General features: G+C 38.6%; 1 protein-coding gene across 6 annotated transcripts in view; it reads left to right on the top strand.

Annotated features, from left to right (window-relative positions):
* SUMF1 (sulfatase modifying factor 1) overlaps positions 1-23890 on the top strand; it is a 95298-nt gene that overhangs the window by 1564 nt on the left and 69844 nt on the right. For all 6 annotated transcript variants that reach the window (XM_032411826.1, XM_032411822.1, XM_032411827.1 and 3 more), the window contains exons 2-3: positions 16037-16210; positions 19848-19922. In XM_032411826.1, coding sequence (XP_032267717.1) covers positions 16037-16210; positions 19848-19922 — 249 coding nt within the window. The remainder of the gene's footprint in view (positions 1-16036; positions 16211-19847; positions 19923-23890) is intronic.

Genomic DNA, 23890 nt, shown 5'->3' with positions numbered 1-23890 from the left:
GCTTAACTGACTGAACCACCCAGGCACCCCTGTCTGATCTTTTTATTGTGTCCATAGTTTTGCCTTTTCTGGAATGTCAGAGTTGGAATCATACACTATGTAGCCTTTTCAAATTGGCTTCTTTCCTTGGTAATGTGCATTTAAGATTCTTCCATGTCTTTTCATAGCTTAATAGCTAATTTCTTTTTAGCTCTGAATAATATCCATTGTCTGGATGTGCCACAGTTTATCTGTTCACCTACTGAAGGGCATCTTGCTTGCTTCTAAGTTTTGGCAGTTAGGAATAAAGCTGCTATAATCACCTGTGTGCAGATTTGTGTATGGATATTTGGATAAGTGCCAAATATTTTCATAAATACCAAGGAGCACAATTGCTGTAACATGGCAAGGGTATGCTTAGTTTTCTAAGAAACTGCAAAACTGTCTTCCAAAGTAGCTGTACCATTTTGCATTCCTACTAGCAATGTATGAGAGTTCCTGTTGCTCCACACCCTCACCAGCATTTGGTGTTGTCACTGTTCCAGATTTTGGCCCTTCTAAGGTGTGTAGTGGCTTCTCACTGTTGTTTTAGTTTGCATTTTTTGCTTGACATACGAGGAGCATTTTTGCCATCTGTATATCTTTGGTGAGGTATCTGTTAAGGTCTTTGGCCCATTTTTAAATCAGATTGTTTTGGTTTCTTACTGTTGAGTTTTAAGAGTTCTTTTTTTTTATGTTATGTTAATCACCATACATTGCATCATTAGTTTTTGATGTAGTGTTCCATGATTCATTGTTTGCGTATAACACCCTGTGCTCCATGCAGTACGTACCCTCCTTAATACCCATCACCGGGCTACCCAATCCCCCCTCCCCCCTCCCCTCTAGAACCCTCAGTTTGTTTCTCAGAGTCCATAGTCTCATGGTTCGTCTCCCTCTCCGATTTCCCCTGTTTTGGATAACGGATGTGTCATCTGCAAATTTCTCTCAGTCTGTGACTTACCGCCTCATTCTCTTGACATTATCTTTTGAAGAGCAGAAATTTTTAATTTTAATGAAGCCTCGTTTGGCAATTTCTTTTGTGGATGGTGCCTTTGATATTGTATGTAAAAAGTCATCACCATACCCATTGTCATCTAGGTCTTCTCCTATGTTGTCTTCTAAGAGTTTTACAGTTTTGCATTTTACATTTGGGTCTGTGATCCATTTTGAGTTAATTTTTGTGAAGGGTGGAAGGTCTGTGTCTATTATGTATGTATGTATGTATGTATGTGGATATCCACTTGTTCCGGCACCATTTGTTGAAGAGACGGTCTTTGCTCAACTGTATTGCCTTAGCACCTTTGTCAAAGATCAGTTGATTATATATATGGAGGTCTTTTTCTGGGCTTTCTGTGCTGTTTCATTGATCTCTTTGTACTGTCACCAGTACCCACTGTCTTAATTACTGTTAAGTTTACATTAACTCTTCAAGTTGGGTAGCATCAGTCCTCTAACTTTGTTTTTCCCCTTGAGTATTGTCTTTGGCCATTCTGGGTCTTTTGCCTGCTCATGTATGTTTAGAATCAGTTTGTTGATATCCGTAAAATAACTTTCTGAGATTTGGATTGGGGTTATATTAAATCTAATTTTTAGTTTGTTTTCTGTTTATTTAGTTCAACAGATGTTTATTTGGTATACAAATTTTATAACAGTTTCCTATGTCTTGCGCATAAGGAAAAGAAAAAGACGTATGCCCTACCCTCAAGGCATTTACCATTTCCCTCTGGTAGGTGTATACTCTCTCTGGGTATGTGTCCCTCCCTCCCTTCCTTCCTCCTCCTTCCTCCCTCTCTCTCCCTCCTCCTGCCTTCCTCTCTCTCTGTCTCTCTCTCCCCGGTCTCCTTTCCCCTCCATGCATAATGACCTGTAAGCATCATTTTTCCATAGTGACAATACTATAGGAGGAGTATGTACAAAGCACTTGGAGAGGAAAAAATGATTCATTCTTCCTGTACAAATTAGGAAGTGCTTCAAAGAAAAGGTCACATTAGAGCTGGGGCTTGAAGGGGACATTTTCAGAAGCTAGGGATAGAAGGAGAGATTGAAGGAGATTCCAAAAAGGGGAATAGCATGGGCACAAAGCGTTGTACAAGTGTGTGATGTGTTCTGGGTAATGTTAGTAGTTTAAGGTTTCTGGGGGTGACATTTTTCACACTTTTTAATGTAACACTTTATGACTGTGAGTCTTTTTTTGTATTTTAATTCATTTAATGAGCACTTGGCAAGATGAGAGGCACACACACACAAAAATAAATAGCCCTGGGCTTTACCCTCAGGGAATTTACAGTTTCACTGGAAAGTTACAGCAGTAAAAATTGTATGGGAAACAATTTAGATATTTTAAAATTTTACTCAAGTTCCTTCTAGTTAAAAATATGTATAATTCTCAATGAGAAAATTATCCTAACAATTTCTGCACAGCTTATTTTGTACAAGGTAGCAAAATGTTTTAATCTCCATTTGTCTTTGAAAACAGTTGCTTGAAGGGCTTTTAGAATCATGGGGTGATTAAATTGTACGCACTGTCTCTGTATGTATGGGTAATTTCAGTCCTGATTTCCTATCTGAGAATGTTTCTGATCAGGTAATGCTTACCCAAGTGTCAAGGCACGATTGAATTGAATGCCATCTCTTCCATGAAACCTTTCATCCAAGAAGAAGTGGTTTTTCTTTCCTCTAAATTTCCACAACATTTTACTGTTGTCTGAAGGAAATTTGTATATTCTCTTTGGTGTTATATGTATAGTTGTCTGATACTCTACAGGGGAAGCAGTTTTAGACCTTTTTAAATCTCTGTATCCACCCCCACCCCCCCCCACCACTCGCCCAGTGTCTTACACATTTTAACCATTCTCTAACAGTTTCTTGAATGATCTGTTACCTTTTTTTGGTGGATACAATATTGAGAAACTGCTGTGGGAGTAAAGGGTATCCCATACTTTCTAAAGAAACCTTTGTAAAATATTCTTTTGCTCTATCTCATCCTCCTAAGAATCCAGTAACAGGTATTATCCCCCATTTACAGGTAAGGCAACCGAGGCTTAATAGAATCATAAATCCCAGGGCTTGAAGGAACTTTAATGCTATTCCATCTACAATTAGTGTCTGTCTTTGAGGGCAGTAGAGTAAGAGAATGGTATAGATAGATAAGCCTTGTACAGACGGCTAAAGCAGCAGTTTGTGGGTAGATCCAGAGATCATGATTCTCTTGTTCACCCCACTTTGTCCTGAGCCTTTAATGTATTACATTAGACTTAAGGAGAGAAAAGAAGGAAAAGGGAGAAGAACTGCACAAAAGTATTCATATAAGCTTATCTCATTTTTGTATATAAGACAAAAATATCACAGTAGCAAGTGAAAGAAAACACAAAACTGGCTTAAGCAGAAACAAAGTGGGAGAGGACATTCATGGGCTCTCATAGTGGGGAAGTTCAAGAGTAGATATGGCCCCAGACACAGCTGGTTCCAAGGCCTCAGGCAGGTCTTCCTTTTTGACTATCTCCTGGCTCTTCTTTTTTCTGTATTTGCTCCATTTTCAGGCAGTGTCTCTGTTTCTACTGAGGAAGTAGCTGGAAGAGAGAGTATCCCTTTTCTCATAGCTCCAGCCGGTTTTAAGATTAACTTTGACTGGATCATGGGCCTATCTCTAATTTAAACATCTCTGTGGTCAAAAGAATGCCACAGTTGGCCATGCCTGAGTCACAGTAGGTGGAGTAGAGTCATCAGCTCTACCTGAGCCATATAGAGGGTTGAACAAATGGTTTTCAAAGGGATGTCAGTTCTGACAAGAACAGGAAGGGATGAGGGCTGGGTGGGCACAAGTAATACATGCCCACTGCACCTGCCTGGAGTGTGTAGCCCAAATATGGTTCTCTCTCTCTCTCTCTTTTTTAAAGATTTATTTATTTGAAAGAGAGAGGGAGTGCACTGCATGGGGGAGGAGCAGAGGGAGAGAGAATCCCAAGCAGACTCTGCTGATCCCACAACCCGTAAGATCATGGCCTGAGCTGAAGTCACAAGTTGGACACTTAACCCATGGAGCCACCCAGGCGCCCCCCAAATATGGTTCTAATGGCAATAGAGTCACCTTGACTTACGTACTTTTGACTGGCGTGGCAATGGCACAAACCGTGGTGTAGCAAAGGGGGTTTTAACTTACTTTCAACGAGGAATGCATTGTTTGAATCTGGAACTTCAGTGAAGACTTGATTAAAATGGTTCTTTTTATGTGGTTTAGGGTTCTGTAGAGTGAAACACTTAATGCTCTGGATTTCACTAGAACAACATTTTACATTTGTAGGACAGAAAACTTCATTTCATTCGTGTAAATTGGAAATTATGATCCACTCGGAACAATGCAGGGTATTTTTATCTATAGCCTCCAGAACGGAAACTTGGCTTATTCAGTGTTGGTTATCTCTGATGGGTAGTGAAAGAAGAAGGAAAAAACCAGGCCAGGAGTCCACAGTGGAAGTTGTGATTGTGTTAGCGTTGTTGGTACTCACCTCGAGGGAGAAGAGGATAAACAAAATGAGGTGATTGTAAAACTTTATTAGGCATAATGGGCACAGCTTCCTGTGTGTCTTCTCTTTACGCCGAGGGCTGAACACCTGTTCTCAGAGTAGGACCTACTTGTCTGCTGCTGGAAAGCTTTTTTTAACTTTAAATCCTTTAGGAAACCTCATATTAGATCATTTTAATAATCATTTTAAAACTACACTTGGAGCTTTTGTCTGAAGTCTTCTATGTTTCTGCTTCTCTGCAGAGCTGCTTAAAATTCTGACTTCTAAGGACTGAGGAACCTTGTGTCTCAGACATTTGGAGGATAATCAGAATAATGTGTACCTAGTTCAGTCCTTGCACAGTCTTAAGCAGGTTTCACTACAATGCAAACATGCTATCCGTGTCTGGGACTGTGTTAGAACAAGAATTTTTACAATTACGAATAACTCAAGTGGCAAATTCCTCATCATATTCATGATCTCACTCATTCAGTCAATAAAGATTTTTTTTTTGAGTGTCTATCCTGAACTATGCACCATGCTAGGCACTGGGGATATAGAAATGAAAAATATTTGTGAATCCCAAAGAGCCTAGGATCTAGGGGAGGTGAAAACCCGTCATTAAAATACGTGTGTGTCAGTTGTTAGGATAGATAGAGGTATTTATCAGAGGAACCCAAATGAGGGGCATATGACCCAGCCAGAGGAGGGAAATGCAGGCAGTAAAGGCCTAGAGGAGGTGATCTTGAATATTGACTATTTACAGACAAAGTGTAGGTGGGACGCATCACGAGGGAGATGGTGAGAGATTAGGCTTTGATGGTTAGATATTTTATTTTACCCTGAAAGGTGATGGGGATGCCTAAGGAATTTAAGTAGGAAAGTGGTATGATCAGATTGACACTTTATTTTATTGTTTATTTTTTGAACAGACAGTATATTTACATGGTTTAGAAAAAATTATAGAAGGGTGTGTAGTGAAAAATTTTATACTTACCTGATATCCTTCCTCTCAAATAACCACCACACGAGTTTCTGACATGTCTTCCCGGAGCTCTGTTCTGCAAATATAAGCAAATACAAAAATATGTGAATCTCTACTCTTCTCCCACCTCCTTTTCACACAAATGGTAGCACACCATGCTTACTGTGGTACACCTTGCTTTGTTCACTTTAGTTCTTTGTCTTGGCAAGATCTCTCCATATTAATTTATTAAAAGTGTCTTTTTTCCGTGCTGGGGGTGGAGCCTGCTTAAGATTCTCTCTCTCCCTCTGCCCATCCCCACTCACGATCTCTCTCTAAAACAAAAATAATAAATAAATAAAATAAAATAAAATAAAATAAATCATTCTCTGAGATTGGTCACTCCCTCAAATTAGCAGGTCATTTCTCTCCTATTTCACCAACTACTTATACTTCTGCCTTCTCACTCCAACTCTTTGCAGTTTGGTTCCTGTCTCAGAAGTTCAGTGAAATCTATTTCACTAGTCACAAGTGACCTATTTTAGTTTTATAATCTCTTACTGATTAACGTGTGACGGGGAAGAAGATTTAGCATAATACTGGAAAGAAATTTTTAAAATTTAGATAAATCAGGACATGGAATTGGTTATATCATAAAAGCAGAGATTTTCTAGTCACTGGCATTTCTGGAAATGTACACAGCCTCCCTCCCCTAATTTATCTGCTTCTGGTGAGAGTTCTCCCTACTGTGTATTCTGGATGCTGCATCAAATGAAGTGTACTGAAGGCAACTACCATGAATTCCTTCTTGCTAAGTCAAGCATATTATGACTTATTGGAAAGATCTTGAAGGCTTATGGAATTCTGGGAGTCCTGATAGTGGTTAGCAACCACAGTGATTGGGGGTAATGAAGGACAGCATTGTTCTAGTAAGAAGTCTCATCAGACCCTGCCCTGTATTAATACCTTTCCTTTGGTTTTGGTAACACTTTTTGCAGATCCAGTGTTTTGCCAGATATGGAGATAGCACACAGCCTGACCCCTTTCCCAGTTTTATTTTTTGTTTTGTTTTGTTTTCGTCATCTTGGGATTATTCTTGGGAACCGGCTCTTTATTTTGAAAGCTGGTAAATAAGGGGAAAAAGTCAAGAATTTATCTTGCCTTTCCCATAAATATAACATGGAGTAGCTAAATAACTGAGTAGGGGAATTTCTCTTTATAGAAACATTTCAACAATAAATGAAGAAGATATGATAGAATTGGAATATCATTTTGCAGCCCCTGATGAATTGAACCTTGATGGCTGGTAGCAACAGAAAAGAGAGTAACCCATACACTCTGTGCGTCTTTTTTTTTTTTTTTTAAAGATTTTGTTTATTTATTCATGAGAGACAGAGAGGCAGAGGCAGAGGGAGAAGCAGGCTCCCCGCGGAGCAGGGAGCCCGATGCGGGACTCAATCCCAGGACCCTGGGATCATGACCTGAGCTGAAGGCAGATGCCCAACCAACTGAGCCACCCAGGTGTCCCCACTCTGTGCTTCTTAATGAGGAAGACAACACCACCTACAGAGGAGTCTTACTCCCCCCAAATCAAACCTGAATCTGATAAAGCCTCTAGATTCAGCTATCAATTTTCAGGAGGTACAGAGGACAGGGGATAATGATAAATAAACTACATTATAAGGTTGCAGTCAACAAAAATCTTGACTCCGGGAATCTCTCTTAGACAAATGACCCAGTTTCTTCAACAAATAAATTGCAAGGGGGAAAAAGACGTAAAGGGGGAACCTACAGATTTAGATTCCTAAATGCCATATTTTACAAAAAAAAGAAAAACCATAAAGACTATAATGTTTAGGGATGCATAGTTAAATAATTAAAGTGCAAATAAAATAAGGTAACAATGTATATCAAAGTCAGGATAGTACAGTATGGTGACTATAGTTAATACTATATTATGCATTTGAAAGTTGCTAAAAGAGATCTTAGAAGTTCTTATCACAACATTGGGGAGGGTATGTGCTATGGTGAGCGCTGTGAATTGTGTAAGACTGATGAATCACAGACCTGTACCCCTCAAACAAATAATACATTATAAGTTAATAATAAAAAAATAATTTAAAAAAGTTCTTATCACAAGAAAACAATTTAACTGTGGTAGTGAATGTTGACTTGTGTTGATCGTTTCATAATATATACAAATATTGAATCATTATATTGTATACCTGGAACTAAATAATGTCATGTATCAATTATATCTTAAAAATAAGTTAAAAGTTGGGACAGTGGTTTTTCTCTGTGGTGAGGGGGAGGATTTGTGTTCAAGATGGGCATAGGAAGGGCTTTTGGAGTGATTGGCAAGGTATTTCATGGAGGGTGGCTTATAAGGATCTTTAACTTACAATTTATTAAGCAATATATTTAACGCTTTTTAAAATATTTGTTGTAACTAAAAAAGATTTTAGGTTTTAGGTGGTATAGTAAAGGTGTTTCCATTCTCCTCCTGAAACAAGAACAGTAACAGAAACAGCCACATGCTCTGAATTTTCTAAGCAGTGATCTGTAAGATGCACTAAAAGCATCACTAGAATAAATTTGAAATACTGTACTGGTTAACTTGGGTCTCCACCTGATTCCTTGTAGAACTGACAAAAAGTACACAGTATTTTTTAGAGAAATAAAAAGCCATGCTTTTGTGGAACTGACCAATCTTTTTAAAAAATTTTTTATTAAAAAATTTCTTTTTATTGAGGTGTAATTGACCACTTTTTTTTTTTACCCCCCCACCCCTGCCTGTGGCAACCACCAATCTGTTCTTTGTATCTATGAGCTTGGTTTTTGTTTGTTTAGATTCCACATAGAACAGAGATCATATGTTGTTTGTCTTTCTCTGACTTACTTTACTTAGCATAGTGCCCTCAAGATCCATCCATGTTGCAAATGGCAAGATTTCACTCTTTTTTATGACTGAATGATATATGTATGATGCATATGATATAAAAGGACATATATTTATATACACACATGCATACATACTTATATACAACAAAACCAAAAGACAACCGACAGAATGGGAGAAGATATTTGCAAATGACATATCAGATAAAGGGCTAGTATCCAAAATCTATAAAGAACTTATCAAACTCAACACCCAAAGAACAAAGAATCCAATCAAGAAATGGGCAGAAGACATGAACAGACATTTGTCCAGAGAAGACATCCAAATGGCCAACAGACACATGAAAAAGAGCTCAATATCGCTCGGCATCAGGGAAATCCAAATCAAAACCTCAATGAGATACCACCTCACACCAGTCAGAATGGCTAAAATTAACAAGTCAGGAAATGACAGATGTTGGCGGGGATGCAGAGAAAGGGGAACCCTCCTACACTGTTGGTGGGAATGCAAGCTGGTGCAGCCACTCTGGAAAACAGTATGGAGGTTCCACAATTTTTTTTTTAAAGATTTTATTTATTATTTGAGAGAGAGGGAGAGAGCACGAGGGGGGAGGGGCAGAGGGAGAGGGAGAAGCAGACTCCCCACTGTGCAGGGAGCCTGATGGCCTTGATCCCAGGACCCCAGGATCATGACCTGAGCTGAAGGCAGACGCTTAACCAACTGAGCCACCCAGGCCCCCCATACCACAATTGCTTCATGTGTTCATCCAGTCATGGACACTTAGGTTGTTCCCATGTCTTGGCTATTGTAAATAGTGCTACATTGAACATTGAGGTGCATACATCTTTTTGAATTAGTGTTTTAGTAAGTACCCAGTAGTGAAATTGCTAAATTATGTGGTAGTTCTTTAAGCAATATTTTTTAACTTTTTGAGGAGGCTCTATACTGTATTCCATTGTGCTTGCACTAATTTACATTTCCACTAACAGTGCACATGGGTTTCTTTTTTTTTTTTTAAAGATTTTATTTATTTATTTGACAGAGAGAGGCACAGCGAGAAAGGGAACACAAGCAGGGGGAGTGGGAGAGGGAGAAGCAGGCTCCCCGCTGAGCAGAGAGCCCAATGCGGGGCTCGATCCCAGCACCCTGAGATCATGACCTGAGCCGAAGGCAGACGCTTAACGACTGAGCCACCCAGGCGCCCCCACATGGGTTTCTTTTAACCACATTCTTGCCAACTCCTGTTATTTCTTTCTTTTTTTTTTTTTTAAAGATTTTTTATTTATTTATCTGAGAGAGAGAATGGGAGACAGAGAGCATGAGAGGGGGAGGATCAGAGGGAGAAGCAGACTCCCCACTGAGCAGGGAGTCCGATGCGGGACTCGATCCCGGGACTCCAGGATCATGACCTGAGCCGAAGGCAGTTGCTTAACCAACTGAGCCACCCAGACGCCCCTGTTATTTCTTGTCTTATTGATAGTAGCCATTGTAACAGATGTGGGGCATATTGGTAATAGCCATTCTAACAGGTGTGAGGTGCTATCTCATTGTGGTTTTGATTTGCATTTCTGTGATGATAATGATGTTGTACATCCTTTCATGTACCTTTTGACTGTATGTTTTCTTTGGAAAAATGTCTATTCAGATCTTCTGCCCATTTTTTAATGAGAGTTTTTCTTTTTTGCCTTTGAGTTTATGAGTACTTTATATATTGTGAATATTAACTCCTCATCAGATATATGATTTGCAAAAAATTTCTACCATTCATTAGATTGCCTTTTTATTTTGTTGACAGTTTCCTTTGCTGTACAGAAGCTTTTTAGTTTGGTATAGCCCCACTTGCTCATTTATGCTTTTGTTACTTTTGGTGTTGGGTTCAAAAAATCATCACCAGCACCTGTGTTAAGGAACTTACTGCTAATGGGATTTTATGGTTTCACGTCTTAGGTTCAGGTTTTTATTCCATTTTGAGTTAATTTTTGTGTATGGCATAAGATAGTGGTTTAGTTTCATTCTTTTGAATGTGGCTATCCAGTTTTCCAACACTATTTATTGAAGAGACTGTTCTCTCCATTTGATATTCTTGGCCTTTCTGTTGTAAACTTACTGACCATGTATGCATGGGTTTATTTCTGGGCTCTCTGTTCCATGTCATTGTTTGTTTTTATGCCAGTGCCATACTGTTTTAATTGCTCTGGCTTTGTAATAATTGTTTGAAATCAGGGAGCATAATGCCTGTAGGCTTGTTGTTCTTTGTCAAGATTGCTTTGGCTATTCAGGGTCTCTTGTGGTTCCATACAAATTTTAGGATTGTTTCTTCTATTTCTGTGAGAAAGGCCAGTGGAATTTTGATAGGAATTGCACTGAATCATAAGGATGCTTTAAAAATACTAATTCTTCCAATCCGTGAGCATGAAATATCTTCCCAGTGATTTGTGTTGTCTTCAGTTTCTTTCCTTAATGTGTTGTTTTAAGTGTACAGGTCTTTCACTCCCTTGGTTAAATTTATTGCTAGATATTTTATTATTTTTGATGCAATTATAAATGAGATTGTTTTAATTTGTCTTTCTGATAGTTGGTTATTAATGTATAGAAATGTCACAGGTTTCTTTGGCATTGATTTTTGTATCCTGCAGTGTTACTGGAATTTGTTTATTAGTTTAACAGTTTTTTGGTGGAGTCTTTGGGGTTTTCTATATATATCATCTGCACATGGTGACATTTTTACTTCTTCCTTTATAATTTGGATGTCTTTAATTTCTTTTTCTCATCTAATTACTCTGGCTAAAACATCCAATATTAAATTAAATAAAAGTGGCAAGAGTGGGCATCCTTGTCTTATTCCTGATCTTAAAGGAAAAGCTTTTAGCTTTTTACCATTGAGTATGATGTTAGCTGTAGGCTTGTCATATATGGCCTTTATTACGTTGAGGTACATTCTGTCTATACCCACTTTATTGAGAGTTTTTATCATAAATGGATGTTGAATTTTGTCAAATGCTTTTTTGCATGTATTGAGGTGATCATATGATTTTTATCATACATTTTGTTAATATGGTGTATCACATTGACTGATTTGTGGATATTGAACCAGCCTTTCATCCCAGGAATAAATCCCACTTGATCATGGTATATAATCCTTTAATGTATTTTTGAATTCAGTTTGCTAATATTTTGTTGAGGAATTTTGGACCTATGTTCATCAGAGATATTGGCCTATAATTTCTTATTCCTGCAGCATCCTGTCTGCTTTCTGTGTTAGGATAATGCTGGCCTTATAAAATGAGTTTGGAAGCACTCCCTCCTCTTCAATTTTTTGGAAGTGTTTGAGAAGAATTGGTTATAATTCTTCTTTGAGTCTTTGGTAGAATTCACCAGGGAAGGCATCTGGTTCTGGATTATTGTTGTTTGGGAAGTTTTGATTACTGATTCAATTTCCTTAGTAGTAATCAGTCTGTTCAGATTTTCTATTTCTTCATGATTCAGTCTGGTAGGTTGTATGTTGCTAGAAATTTTTCCATTTCTTTTAGGTTGTCCAATTTTTGGCATATAATTATTCATCATGGTTTCTTAATGATATTTTATATTTCAGTGGCATCATTTCTAATATCTCCTTTTTCATTTCTGATTTTGAGTATCCTCTCTTTTTCTTGGTGAGTCTAGCTAAAGATTTATCATTTTTATCTTTTCAAAGAACCAGTTTCTTAAGGTAGGTGTTTATTGCTCTGAACTTAGAATTTCTTTTGCTGCATCCCATAAATTTTGATTTATTTCCATTTTTATTTGTCTCATGGTATTTTTTTATGTAACTTTTGATTTCTTCTTTGGCCTCTTGATTGGTTAGTAACATGTTGTTTAATTTTCACGTATCTGTGAATTTTCCCGTTTTCTTTATGGAATTGATTTCTAGTTTCATATCATTTGTGCTTGGAAAAGATGATTGATACGATTTCAGTCCTCTTAAATTTATTAAGCTTGTTTTGTGGCCTAACCTGTGATCTATCCTGGAGAGTGTTCCATGTGCACTTGAAAAGAATGTGTATTTCTTTTGCTTTTGGATGGGATGTTCTGTATATGTCTGTTAAGTTCATCTGGTCTAATACTTTGTTTAAGGTTGCTGTTTCCTTATTGATTTTCTGTCTGGGTGATCTATCCATTGATGTAAGTGGAATATGAAGTCCCCAGTTATTATTGTGTTGCTGTCTGTTTCTCCTTCTAGGTCTGTTAATATTTGGTTTATTTATTTAGGTGCTCCTATGTTGACTACATAAATTTTTTACAAATGTTATATCCTCTTGTTGGATTGGCCCCTTTATCATTATGTAGTGCTCCTTGTGTTTTATTGTAGTCTCTATTTTAAAGTTGATTTTGCTGATATAAGTATAGCTACTCCAGCTTCCTGTTGGTTTCCATTTTCATGGAGTATCTTTTTCCTTCCCCTCACTTTCAGTCTCTGTGTGCATTTCAAGTGAGTGTCTTGTAGATTGCATATAGATGGGTCTTGTTTTTTAATTTATTCAGCCACTCTGTGTCTTTTGATTGGAGAACTTAGTCCATTTACATTGAAAGTAATTATAAATAGGTAAGTACTTATTGCCATTTTGTTCATTGTTTTCTGGCTTTTTTGGTTATTCCTCTCTGTTCCTCTTTTATTCTCTTACTCTCCTTCTTTGTGGTTTGATGTCTTTCTTTATGGTATGCTTATATTCCTTTTCCTTTATCTTTTGTGTATTTACTATAGGTTTTCCCTTTGTGATTACCATGAGGTTTACACATAACAACTTATATCTATAAGAGCCTATTTTTAAGTAGGCAATTTAAGTTTGATTGCATTCTAAGGCTTAACATTTTTACTCCCTGCTGCCATGTTTCATGTTTTTGATATCTAGTTTTATATCTTTTCATCTTACTTATCCCTTAACTAATTCTTTTAATGAGTTATTTTCACTACTTTTGTCTCTTAACCTTCATGTTAGCTTTATAAGTGATTAATCTACTATGTTTACTATATATTTATAAATATCATATATTTCCTTTTCTTGTGGCTGTTTAATTTTCTGTTGTGTGGATGGCCCACAATTTACTTAACCCGTCCACTACTGATAGACATTTAGTTTATTGCCAGTCTTTTTCTGTTAAAGACAGAGCTGTAATAAGTTGCATTGGATACCAAAGGCTGACATTTCAGAAAGTTCAGTAGGTGCTTACACATTTGTGGAATGAATGACTGAACAGAAGATAAATGGCTTAGAGAGGAGCAAGGAGGGATGTGACGGGATGAGACTGGAGACAGGGTGACTGGTTGTGAGACTCCTGCAGTTGCGTGGGAATAGAAAGAAGGGAGAGATCCAGTAAGATGGAGTGACCTCTGTGATGCTGGGATTAGGGGACAGGAGTAGTCAAGCATGATTTCTTGGAGTAATGGTAATACATTGGACAAATAAGACATTTATTACCCATATGTCATAGATGAAAAGAGCTCCATTTTCATTGGGAAATATATGCACAGAATTAAAGACAACCACCAGCAAAGAGAGTCAATGGAAATAGAAAGTAGGAATCAATGATTGTTGATTGCTACTTTCCGTTTCTTTTAATCTTGTTTTACTAGGTCTTCTGCTGTTATTGCTAAATCACATTCTTTCTTTTTATTCCAACTAGTTATCTCTCTTTGGCTTCCTTTTTTTCCTTCCTCAATCTGAACCCTTATTTTATGAATTAGAGTCTTCACAATTCTTATGCTGCTGGGAGGTCAATGAATTGATTTTTCACTTGTCTGATTAGAAAGTAAGATACTGTGTCTGCAGAATATATTTCTGACAGATGATATGATTGTGTGTGTTTTTTTTTTAAATTAAGATAGAATGACATACCATAATATTCACCCTTATAAATTGAACAATTCAGTGTTTCCCAGTTCATTCACAAGGTTTCACAATCATCATCAGTAATTCCAGAACATTCCATCACCCCCAAAAAGAAACCCCATATCCATTAGCAGTCATTCCCCATTTCTTTTTCCCTCCCACCCCTGGCAACAGCTAATCTACTTTATGTCTCCTTGGATTTGTCTGTTCTAGGCATTTCATATGAATGGAATCATATAATATGTGGCCTTTTGTGAGTAGATTATTTCATTTAGCATAATGTTTTCAAGGTTCATCCATATTGTAATATGTATTGGTACTTCATTCCTTTTTATGGCTGAATAATATTCCATTTAATGGATATACCACATTTTGTATATCTGTCATTTGATGGACTTTTGAGTTTCCACTTTTTTGACTATTCTGAATAATGTTGCTATGAACATTTGTGTTGCTATGAACATGGATATTTGTTTTCATTTATCTTGGGCATATAGAAGTGAAATTGTGTCATATGGTGACTCTTTATTTAGATTTTTGAAGAACCAAGAGACTGTTTTCTAAAGCAGCTGCGTCATTTTACATTCCTACCAGCAATGTTTGAAGGTTCCAATTTCTACATCCTTGTCAGTACTTGTTATTGTCAATCTTTTGGGTTATAGCCATGCTAGTGGGCATGAAGTAGACTCTCTTTTTAGTTTTTACTTACATTTCCCTAATGATTCATGATGTTGAGCATAGGCCTGCATTTCTTAACTGAATATTTTTGGTGCAATCCTTAGGCACTGTGTTTAGTGCTGGAAATACAGATGTGAACAAGGCAGTCCAGTGGCCTCTTGGAGTTTAGAGTTTATGTGAGACATATATAGGAGCAAAGTAATTGCAATTAGAGTTTTAATAAGGAATCAATTAAGAACAAGGACATAATAAGGACAAGACATGGTCCCTTATTAAACTTCTTAGATATTCCATTTCAGTGATTTAAGTCTTTCCTATTTCATTGGAGACCTACATTCACTCAGTGGTTTTTAAGAATATTATATATGGCATTTTTGCATTTGATTTTAAAAATAATTCAAAAGAAATGAGATCATATTAAAGGAAAAACATACTCAAATGTATAAAGAAGTGGAGTATCTCCCTGCCTTTGCACTCCAGCCATTAGCAGCGTGGTGACTATTGCTCCTGACCTGTTTCCATGGCATGTATCAAGTAGACTTTTGACTAAAGAACTACTTGCCTAGAGAATTTTCATTTCTTTTTTTTTTTTTTTAAGATTTTATTTATTTGACAGAGAGCAGGAGCGAGAGCGAGAGAGAGCACAGGCAGGGGGAGCAGCAGAGGGAGAGGGAGAAGCAGGATCCCCACTGAGCAGGGAGCCCAATATGGGCTCGATCCCAGGACCCTGAGATCATGATCTGAGCCAAAGGCAGACGCTTAACAGACTGAGCCACCCAGGCGCCCCTCATTTCTTCTTCTTTTTCTTTTTTTTCATTTTTATTTATCTCTCCACACAATGTGGGGCTCGAACTTGTGACCTGTAGATCAAGAGTCACATGCTCTTCCAACTGATCCAGCCAGGCATACCAAGAATTTTCACTTCTTTTTGAGACCAGTCCTTCACTTTCATAGGAGCATGGAGTGATTTTACTGATTGTGCAGTGATTTCTGTGGTGGGTATGTAGTAACTGTTGGGTGCTTACTGTGTGCTAGGCACTCTGCCCTCTATACAGGTCCACTTTGGCTGTGATGGCATGACTCCCTGTCTCCCCTTTCACTGCAGATGGTCCTCATCCCCGCCGGAGTGTTTACAATGGGCACAGATGATCCTCAGATAAAGCAAGATGGGGAGGCACCTGCCAGGAGAGTTGCTATTGATGCCTTTTACATGGATGCCTATGAAGTCAGTAATGCTGAATTTGAAAAATTTGTGAACTCAACTGGCTATTTGACAGAGGTAATAGGGTTGGGATGGGAAGGAAGAACTTGTTCTTTTCTAATGTTGATTAACCATTTTTTATTATGTGCCCCCTACTATGCTCAGGAGCTTATATATTTTTCATCAAATCCAGTTCTCATAGCAACCCCATGAGGCCGGTTATTTTTCAGGTAGTGAAGTGAGGATTAGAAAAGTGGTTTGCCCTGGGTTGCACAGCTAGTTAGTGGTGGAGCTGGGATTCAAGCCTGGCCAGTGAGATGCCAGGGCCTCTTTTCTAACCATTATGCTATATTGTATCAATGCTTTACTATACCAGAGAGTGGCACTGCCTTCTCAGGCTTTTTGAGATAGCAGATAGAATCTAAAACCAGGCCACTTTTCCCTCTCAAAAAATTGCAGTTTGTTTGTTCAAGAAGCATTACGTATTTCATTAAGCAATAGATGGAGAAGTACAGCTTTTCAATTTTGTGATTTTTTTTCTTTTTTCTTTTCTCTTTTGTTTTAGAGAGAGAGAGAGAGAACATGTGGTTGGGGGGGGTCTTGGAGGGAGAGGGAGAGAGAGAATCTTAAGCAGGCTCCATGCCCAGTGCAGAGCCCGACGTGGGACTCAATCTCACGACCCTGAGATTATGACCTGAGCTGAAATCAAGAGTCAGATACCCAACTGACTGAGCTATCCAGGTGCCCCTGTGGTTTTATTTCAATGCCCGATGACTCATAAGCTCTCCTGTAGCAATTCCAAGTTATTCTCTGGTCGCTGAATCCCAAAGCAAGGTTCTGCAAGTAGATGTTTCTTCTAAAAGTGAGTAAGAATAAGGAGGCTTTTTAGTTTATGAAATTTTCTCTAAGTGTCTAAAATATACTTGTTTTTTAGGCTTCCCATTTTCTTTCACCAAAGGACTTTACCCTTGCCTTCAGTTTGTGGAATCCTTGTTTTATTTCCTCCCACCCAGGCCCAAAACATTTTTTTCTTTTAAATAAAAAAGTAATTTGAGAGTAAATGCTGAAAGCAAAAAAATACTCAAATTTGGTTTTGCAGCATCGCATTTCTTTGGAATTTCCTAAAATATACAAAGTGTTTTCTGTTTTGTACCTGTTTATTATAAGCAGAAGTCCCTCTTCTTTTTGTTTCATAAGGATCCTCTCAGATCAGTTTCCTTAATAGTCTATGTAAGTTAGAAGACTTGTAAGGGAACAAGCTCCCGTCAGACTAGCGTTCTCCATAAAGAAGATAGAATAAACAGAATTTAGGGCATTCAGGAACATGGATGAGGAAAAGTGACATCTGGCTTTTTACTACCCTTTCATTCAAGTTTAGCATTTCCTTCGATGATGAGGCAGATGACAAGCCCTAGTAATAGTAGCAGTACCTATAACTTTGTCACCAGTAGAAATCACAAACATTTTTTTGTCACATTATTGTTGTTGTAGATATCTTGAAATATTGTTTGCATTCATCCTTCCTTTAGAAATGATGATAATTGGGGGTACCTGGGTGGCTCAGTCGTTAGGCAGCTGTCTTCGGCTCCTTTTAGGTCATGATCCCAGGAAGGCTCAGGTCATGATCCCAGGGACCTGGAATTGAGCTGCATTGGGCTCCCTGCTTCTCCCTCTCCCACTCCCCCTGCTTGTGTTCCTGCTCTTGCTATCTCTCTCTGTCAAATAAATAAATAAAATCTTAAAAAAAAAAAAAGAAATGATGAGAATTATGAGACCTTCCATTAGATCTTATTTAATATATTAATAAAGAGCATGTATATATTATTATACTATAAATTTACTTTATTAGTATTTTGAGATAACAATTTTTCTTCGTAATCATATTGATTTTGTTTTGTGTATTTAAACATTTCATTCTGAGAAGGAGTCCCCTAAGCTTCATCATACTGCCAGGAGGGTCCAGGACACAAAAAGTGTTAAGAACCCCTACTTTGGATAAATGTTCATATTTTTATGATACTTTACCGTTTTTTTCTGTCCCTCCAACTTCATTTTATATCACACTCCACTTATCATGTTCGAGCCCAGCTGGTCTTGTTTCTATTCCTTGAAAACTCAGCATTCTTTTCCAGCTTGAGGTCTCGGCTCATATTTTTTTCCCACTTGGAATTTCCTTCTCCCCTTGCCCATCTCCCTTTTACTATGGCTGGTTCCTTCTCATTCTGAGTCATCTCAGCTTAATGGCCCCTTCTCAAGGAGACTTCCTTTCCCCTACTCTATTAAAAAGAGGCTTTTCTTGATATTCTTTACCTTACAAGGTCAAGTAAAGTTGTAATTATTTTCTTCCATCCTTTCTTTGACTTGAGTTTTGTCTGTGCCCCCACATGTAAGTGCTATTAAGACAGGGACTGTGCTTATTTAATATTGACCTCATATCTCTGTCATTTAGTTCATACTCAGGCACAGAACAAGGGTGGGTACCCAAACAGGGCATGTTTGAAACTTGTTCATTGGATGAAGGGATGGTTTAGGTGCTTAGGCACTTTCCCACAAGGGAAAGATGAAGAACAGGAGTGAAGAAAAGATGACAAGCTCCGATCAGTGAAAGGAGTTTGAGGTATTTGTAAGGCCTGAACTACAGGGATCCAGTAGGGAGTTAATACCATCTAGTGAGGACAGAACTGGCCTGGAGGTGCAGATGTGAGGGTCGTTTGAAGTGCATGCTGCTGGTCATTAAAGCAATGAGATTGAAGGAGGTTGTCTAGCTGTAGGTCCGTGTATCTCAAAGTGTGATTTCTTGGCCCGCCTGTATTACAGTCACCAGCTGAGCTGTTCACACTTGAAGGTTCCTTGGCCTCCCCCTGGACCTCCAGAATCAGAATCTCTGGGGTTGAGGAGCAGTAACGTGTAGTGTTGATAAGCTGGCCAGGTGATCTCCACTGCACAAAGCTCGAGAGCCACTGGTGAAGAGAAAGAAGAGCCAGAGCAGAGCACTAGGGAACAACAGTGTTCTAGCGGCTAGAGGAAGAGCCCATGTATTTCAGGAGATGAGTAAGAAGAGTCAGAAAGAGGAAGGAAGCTAGAAGAGTAGAATCACAGAAACCAAGGGGTTAATTAAGTGGGCGTTTGCAGTATGAGGTCACATGCAACAAATAAAACAAGATAGATGAGGACTCAAGACAGTAATGTTAAATGAAATAATCAAAATACAGATTTCAGTCTGATGCTTCAATTGGCCACTTGAGATTTATAAACACAGTTGACCCCTTAGGGGAGCTAGAGTCTATCAGAATATCAGTAAACAATGTCATTTAATTCTTTTAACTAGATTGCTGGAGCAGAACAAAGAACGAAGGTTGATTATGTAATCTGACATGTAAAGAATATTATTTTCCAAGTCATTTGAAACACTTGGGGAGATGTGTTTCCATCAACAGGAGCAATCACATTCTCAAAAGCTAATCTCTTCCAGTCTGCATTCTTATCAGCTAAATGAGCCTGAAAAGACAGTGATCTCTGTAAGTGATTGATATTAACATGTTTTAATAGGAAGCCAGATGCTTTTAAGTCATTTCTGAATCCTCTGGGAAGTCATAAGAAAAACTAAAGGTCATTTGACCAAGAACAATCAGTTTTACGGTGCACAAAGAAAACGGTACATGTGAAATATGTTGCTACAACCTTTCTGGATTTTTACTTCCTTCTTTCCTTTTAGGCTGAGAAGTTTGGTGACTCCTTTGTCTTTGAAGGCATGTTGAGTGAGCAAGTGAAGACTGATATCCAACAGGCAGTAAGTAATGTCTAAACAGGCTCTCATATTTCTCTACTGCTCATTGGAAAGGACTTGGGTGAAAACTCCAAACTACAAGTGCCACCCTCCTCAGCCCCCTACCACCTCACCATTCCTGCTCTAGATTTGCCTATGAGAGCAGGTCCATGGGCCAGGGCCCCATGTCTTGAGGAAAATGGCACAAGTTCAGGATGGTAGCCGAAAAAGTGTCAGGTCTGCCTTGAGTTTCTGTCTTGTGTACCCGAGTGACACATTGTGTTGCTGAGGAGGGCTTAGCTGGGCTCTGGACATTTCTGGGTTTCTTTACTTATAGTCATTTCTAGAATGGAGGGTTAAATGTGAATATTATTTTAACTTCTGTACGTAAAGTCTTGATCTCATCAGGTGCTAGTGTGGAGAGAGAGCTTCCTATTTAAACATTCATGAATTCCTACAATCAGCGAAGTATTCATGAAAGGACCTTTGGCTCTGGGTATTCATAGGAAATTGAGCCAGGGAACTGGCCTTATCACCCAAGGGTGTACCTGCTTTCACAGAGAGGATCCAGGGAATGTAAATTAGGTGTGTTTTTCTCAGAAATCATGGAAACAGTGGACTGGGCTTCCATAAGCACCTGTGTAGTGAGCAGAACTTGGGATTTCTGTATGTTCGAGTATTTGTTTACACATGTCTCATAAGGAGCCAGAAAATAGAAAAACAAGGGAAGGATTGTACGTAAGCTGGGAGGTTGAGGGTTTATAAAACAAAGAGGGAAGGGAATGCAGAATAGGCAGGAGGTAGTGAGAGAAGAGAGGAAATGGGGCTGCAAGGGGGACTGATTAAGATACAGAGATTGAAGACAGGAATTCAACCCTAATCTTCCTTTGTTACACAAGTTCCCTTTCAATTGCCTGAACTTGGTCTTTATGTGTTGGCGTCACTGTGTTCTTCTCTTTTGCGAGCAGCAGTGCCAAAAAAATTAAACCATCCTGGCTCCTGTTTTCTTTCTCTTCAAATGAATGTAGCAAAGGTGGTGGGGGAGAGGAGGTAAAAGCAGACTTGCTCTCGATTCATTTATAGGAGAATTGGGCCACTTTTTGTATGTATTTTACATAAATGTTTTTAAAACATGACCGAGCTCTGTTTGAATTTCAGGGTTTTTTTCCCTCATTACAAGTTTTTATTATAAGTCTATTATGTAATCTGATACACCTTTTTTTTTTTCTTTTTTTAAAGGGCTTTGAGGTCACATTGGCCTAGTGTTGATGAGCCAGCAGCTCAGGATGTGGTGCCTTGTTTTAAGATACGGAGTTCAGATGAGGGAGGGCCTTTGTACTTATTTTTGAAATTTGCTCTTTCAGATACAGGGCCTCTTGTCACTTGAGAACCTCCGAACACATTAGGCATAAAGGCAAAGGCAGATTATTGCTAGGCTCTGAGGGTGCCCTCTAAGTACCTAGCAAAGTGTGTGTGCTTGTAACTAGGACGATAACAAGCAGCTCTCACAGGAGCCTCATGTTGGTCTGTTGCTTAAATGCTCATAATGGAAAAGTAAACCTTTTAAGCGTGTTTAGAAAGGGCTGGAATGAATAAAATGAATCTGTTGATGATTTGAGAGTGCTAAGTTTTTGTTTTTTCAGCCCCCTCTTAGGTCTGACATACCCTCTTGCACCAGACCTTTGTTTTTTTTTAAGATTTTATTTCTTTATTTGAGAGAGAGAGAGAGAGAGAGAGAGAGAGAGCATGAGCAGGGGGAGGGGCAGAGGGAGAAGGAGAAACAGGCTCCCCGCTGAGCAGGGAGCCTGATGTGGGACTCCATCCCAGGGGATCCCAGGACCCTGGGATCACAACCTGAGCCTGAGGCAGATGCTTACTTAACCCCTTAACCGACTGAGCCACTCAGGCTCCCCTGCCAGACCCTTTATTAACCCAGTGTTTCCAGAAGCACAGGACATGGGATGGTCCAGGAGAAGACTTGAAGTGAAACAGGAGATGAGTTAAGGTAGTACGTGGCAAAGCATAAGGTAATCCTGAATCATGGAGTGAGAAAGTTATTCCCTTTTCAGATCTCTTTCAAGACCTGTGTAAGTCAAGACAGAAATTTCATTTCGGGGGTAGCATGTCATTAACACTCAGCAACACTTGTTAGTTTCCTTTTAAACACACAAAATCGGCCTTGGAAACTTCCCAGGCTACAGTAGCTAACTAGAATTTAGTAATATCGTTTACTTCCATGTAATTATTTTATAATATTGTTTATTTTCATAGAATTATTTTAAATGTTTCATATAACTTTTAAATAAATGTAAATTATTTTATTTTATTTTATTTATTTTTTTTAAGATTTTATTTATTTACTTTTTAGAGAGCAAGCGAGAGAGAAACAGCATGAGAGGGGAGAGGGTCAGAGGGAGAAGCAGGCTTCCCGCTGAGCCGGGAGCCCGATGTGGGACTCGATCCCAGGACCCTGGGATCATGACCTGAGCCGAAGGCAGACGCTTAACCATCTGAGCCACCCAGGCGCCCGAATGTAAATTATTTTAAATGTTGTCATGAATGTTCTTTTTGTGACAGGTTATACCAGTGATACAAATTTTCCTAAAAAAAAAAAAAAAACACAAATACATAAAACCACACAAAGCAAATGTTTAGCTTACTGAGTTATCCTAAGGTGAACATGCTTATAACCATCACCTAAGTCAGGAAATAGAATTTCTCTGCCTGCCTCAGTAAACCCCTCCATGAGCCACAGCCTTATTCCCCTTTTCTTTTCCTAAAGTTGCCATTATCCTGCTTTTTAAAGTAAATGCTTCCCTGTATTTCCTTATAGTATTATCACCAGGTGTACATTCCAAGGCTACTAAGGTTTAATCCTATCCATTTAAGGGTAAATTTGTGTCTTTTTCAAGACTCTCTTGGGGCACCTGGGTGGCTTGGTCAGTTAAGTGTCTGCCTGCCGCTCAGGTCGTGATCCCAGGGCCCTGGGATCGAGCCCCACTTTGGGCTTCCTGCTCAGCGGGAAGCCTGCTTCTCCCTCTCCCTCTGCCATTTCCCCTGCTTGTGCTCTCTGGCTCTATCTCACTGTGAAATAAATAAATAAAATATTAAAAAAAAAAAAAAAGACTCTTTTAATCACAGGTTTCCTTTCTGTTGCTCCATCCCCCTGCCCCGTTTTTTATCCCTAACAATTTATCTCTGGAAGAATACAGGGCGATTAACCTGTGGACTTTCCCATGGTCTGAATCTTGTTGTTTGCCCTCTCATGGTGCAGCTCACCTGTTTTCCCTGGCCTCTTCATTTCCTGCAAACTGGTAGCTAGATCCACAGGCCTGATCAGACTCATGTTTGAACCCAATGGCAAGACCTCAGATAATGGCACTGGCTGTGTACATTGTTCTTGGGTTCTTGATGTTGTTATTCAGTTGTTCTGTGTGGTTTTATGCATAGATTTGGGGCGATCCAAAAACTATGCTGCTGCTGCTGTCATCTTAAGTAGATTTTTTTTTTTTTTTAAATATAGAGGTTTGAGGCAAGACATTGAACTGGCTTTTAGGGTTTGCTCATAAAAATATCTGAAACTGTGTGAATTTAACAGTTTAAAACAGAGCATATGTGCATGCTGAAATCTGCTTAGTTGTGATTATTATTTGAATGCTCAATTTGAAACAAATGTCTTAAAAGGTATAGCTACTAAATCCTAGAAAGGATTAAGGCTAGTTTTGGTTGCTGTGTTGTTTTGTTCTGGGGTATTTTATTCAAGATAACCTTCTATTGTTGAAATAAAGGTAGTGGTTAAAATACTTAATATTTAAAAAGTATGCTTCATTTTAATAATTGTGTTATTAAAATAGCTCATAAATCTTTGACATGAGGGATGGCCGTGGGGTGGGGAGAAAACAGTTGCTCTCAGTGGGAGCCTGAGAAACAGTGATTATCTCTTGGTTTGTGGTTTGGCACTTTCTGAATTTGCTAACACTTTAAGGAAACAA

This window comes from Phoca vitulina, unplaced genomic scaffold (assembly GCF_004348235.1).
Source record: "Phoca vitulina isolate PV1807 unplaced genomic scaffold, GSC_HSeal_1.0 scaffold13, whole genome shotgun sequence".
Classification (NCBI taxonomy): domain Eukaryota; kingdom Metazoa; phylum Chordata; class Mammalia; order Carnivora; family Phocidae; genus Phoca; species Phoca vitulina.
This window is presented reverse-complemented; position numbering and strand designations above follow the sequence as displayed.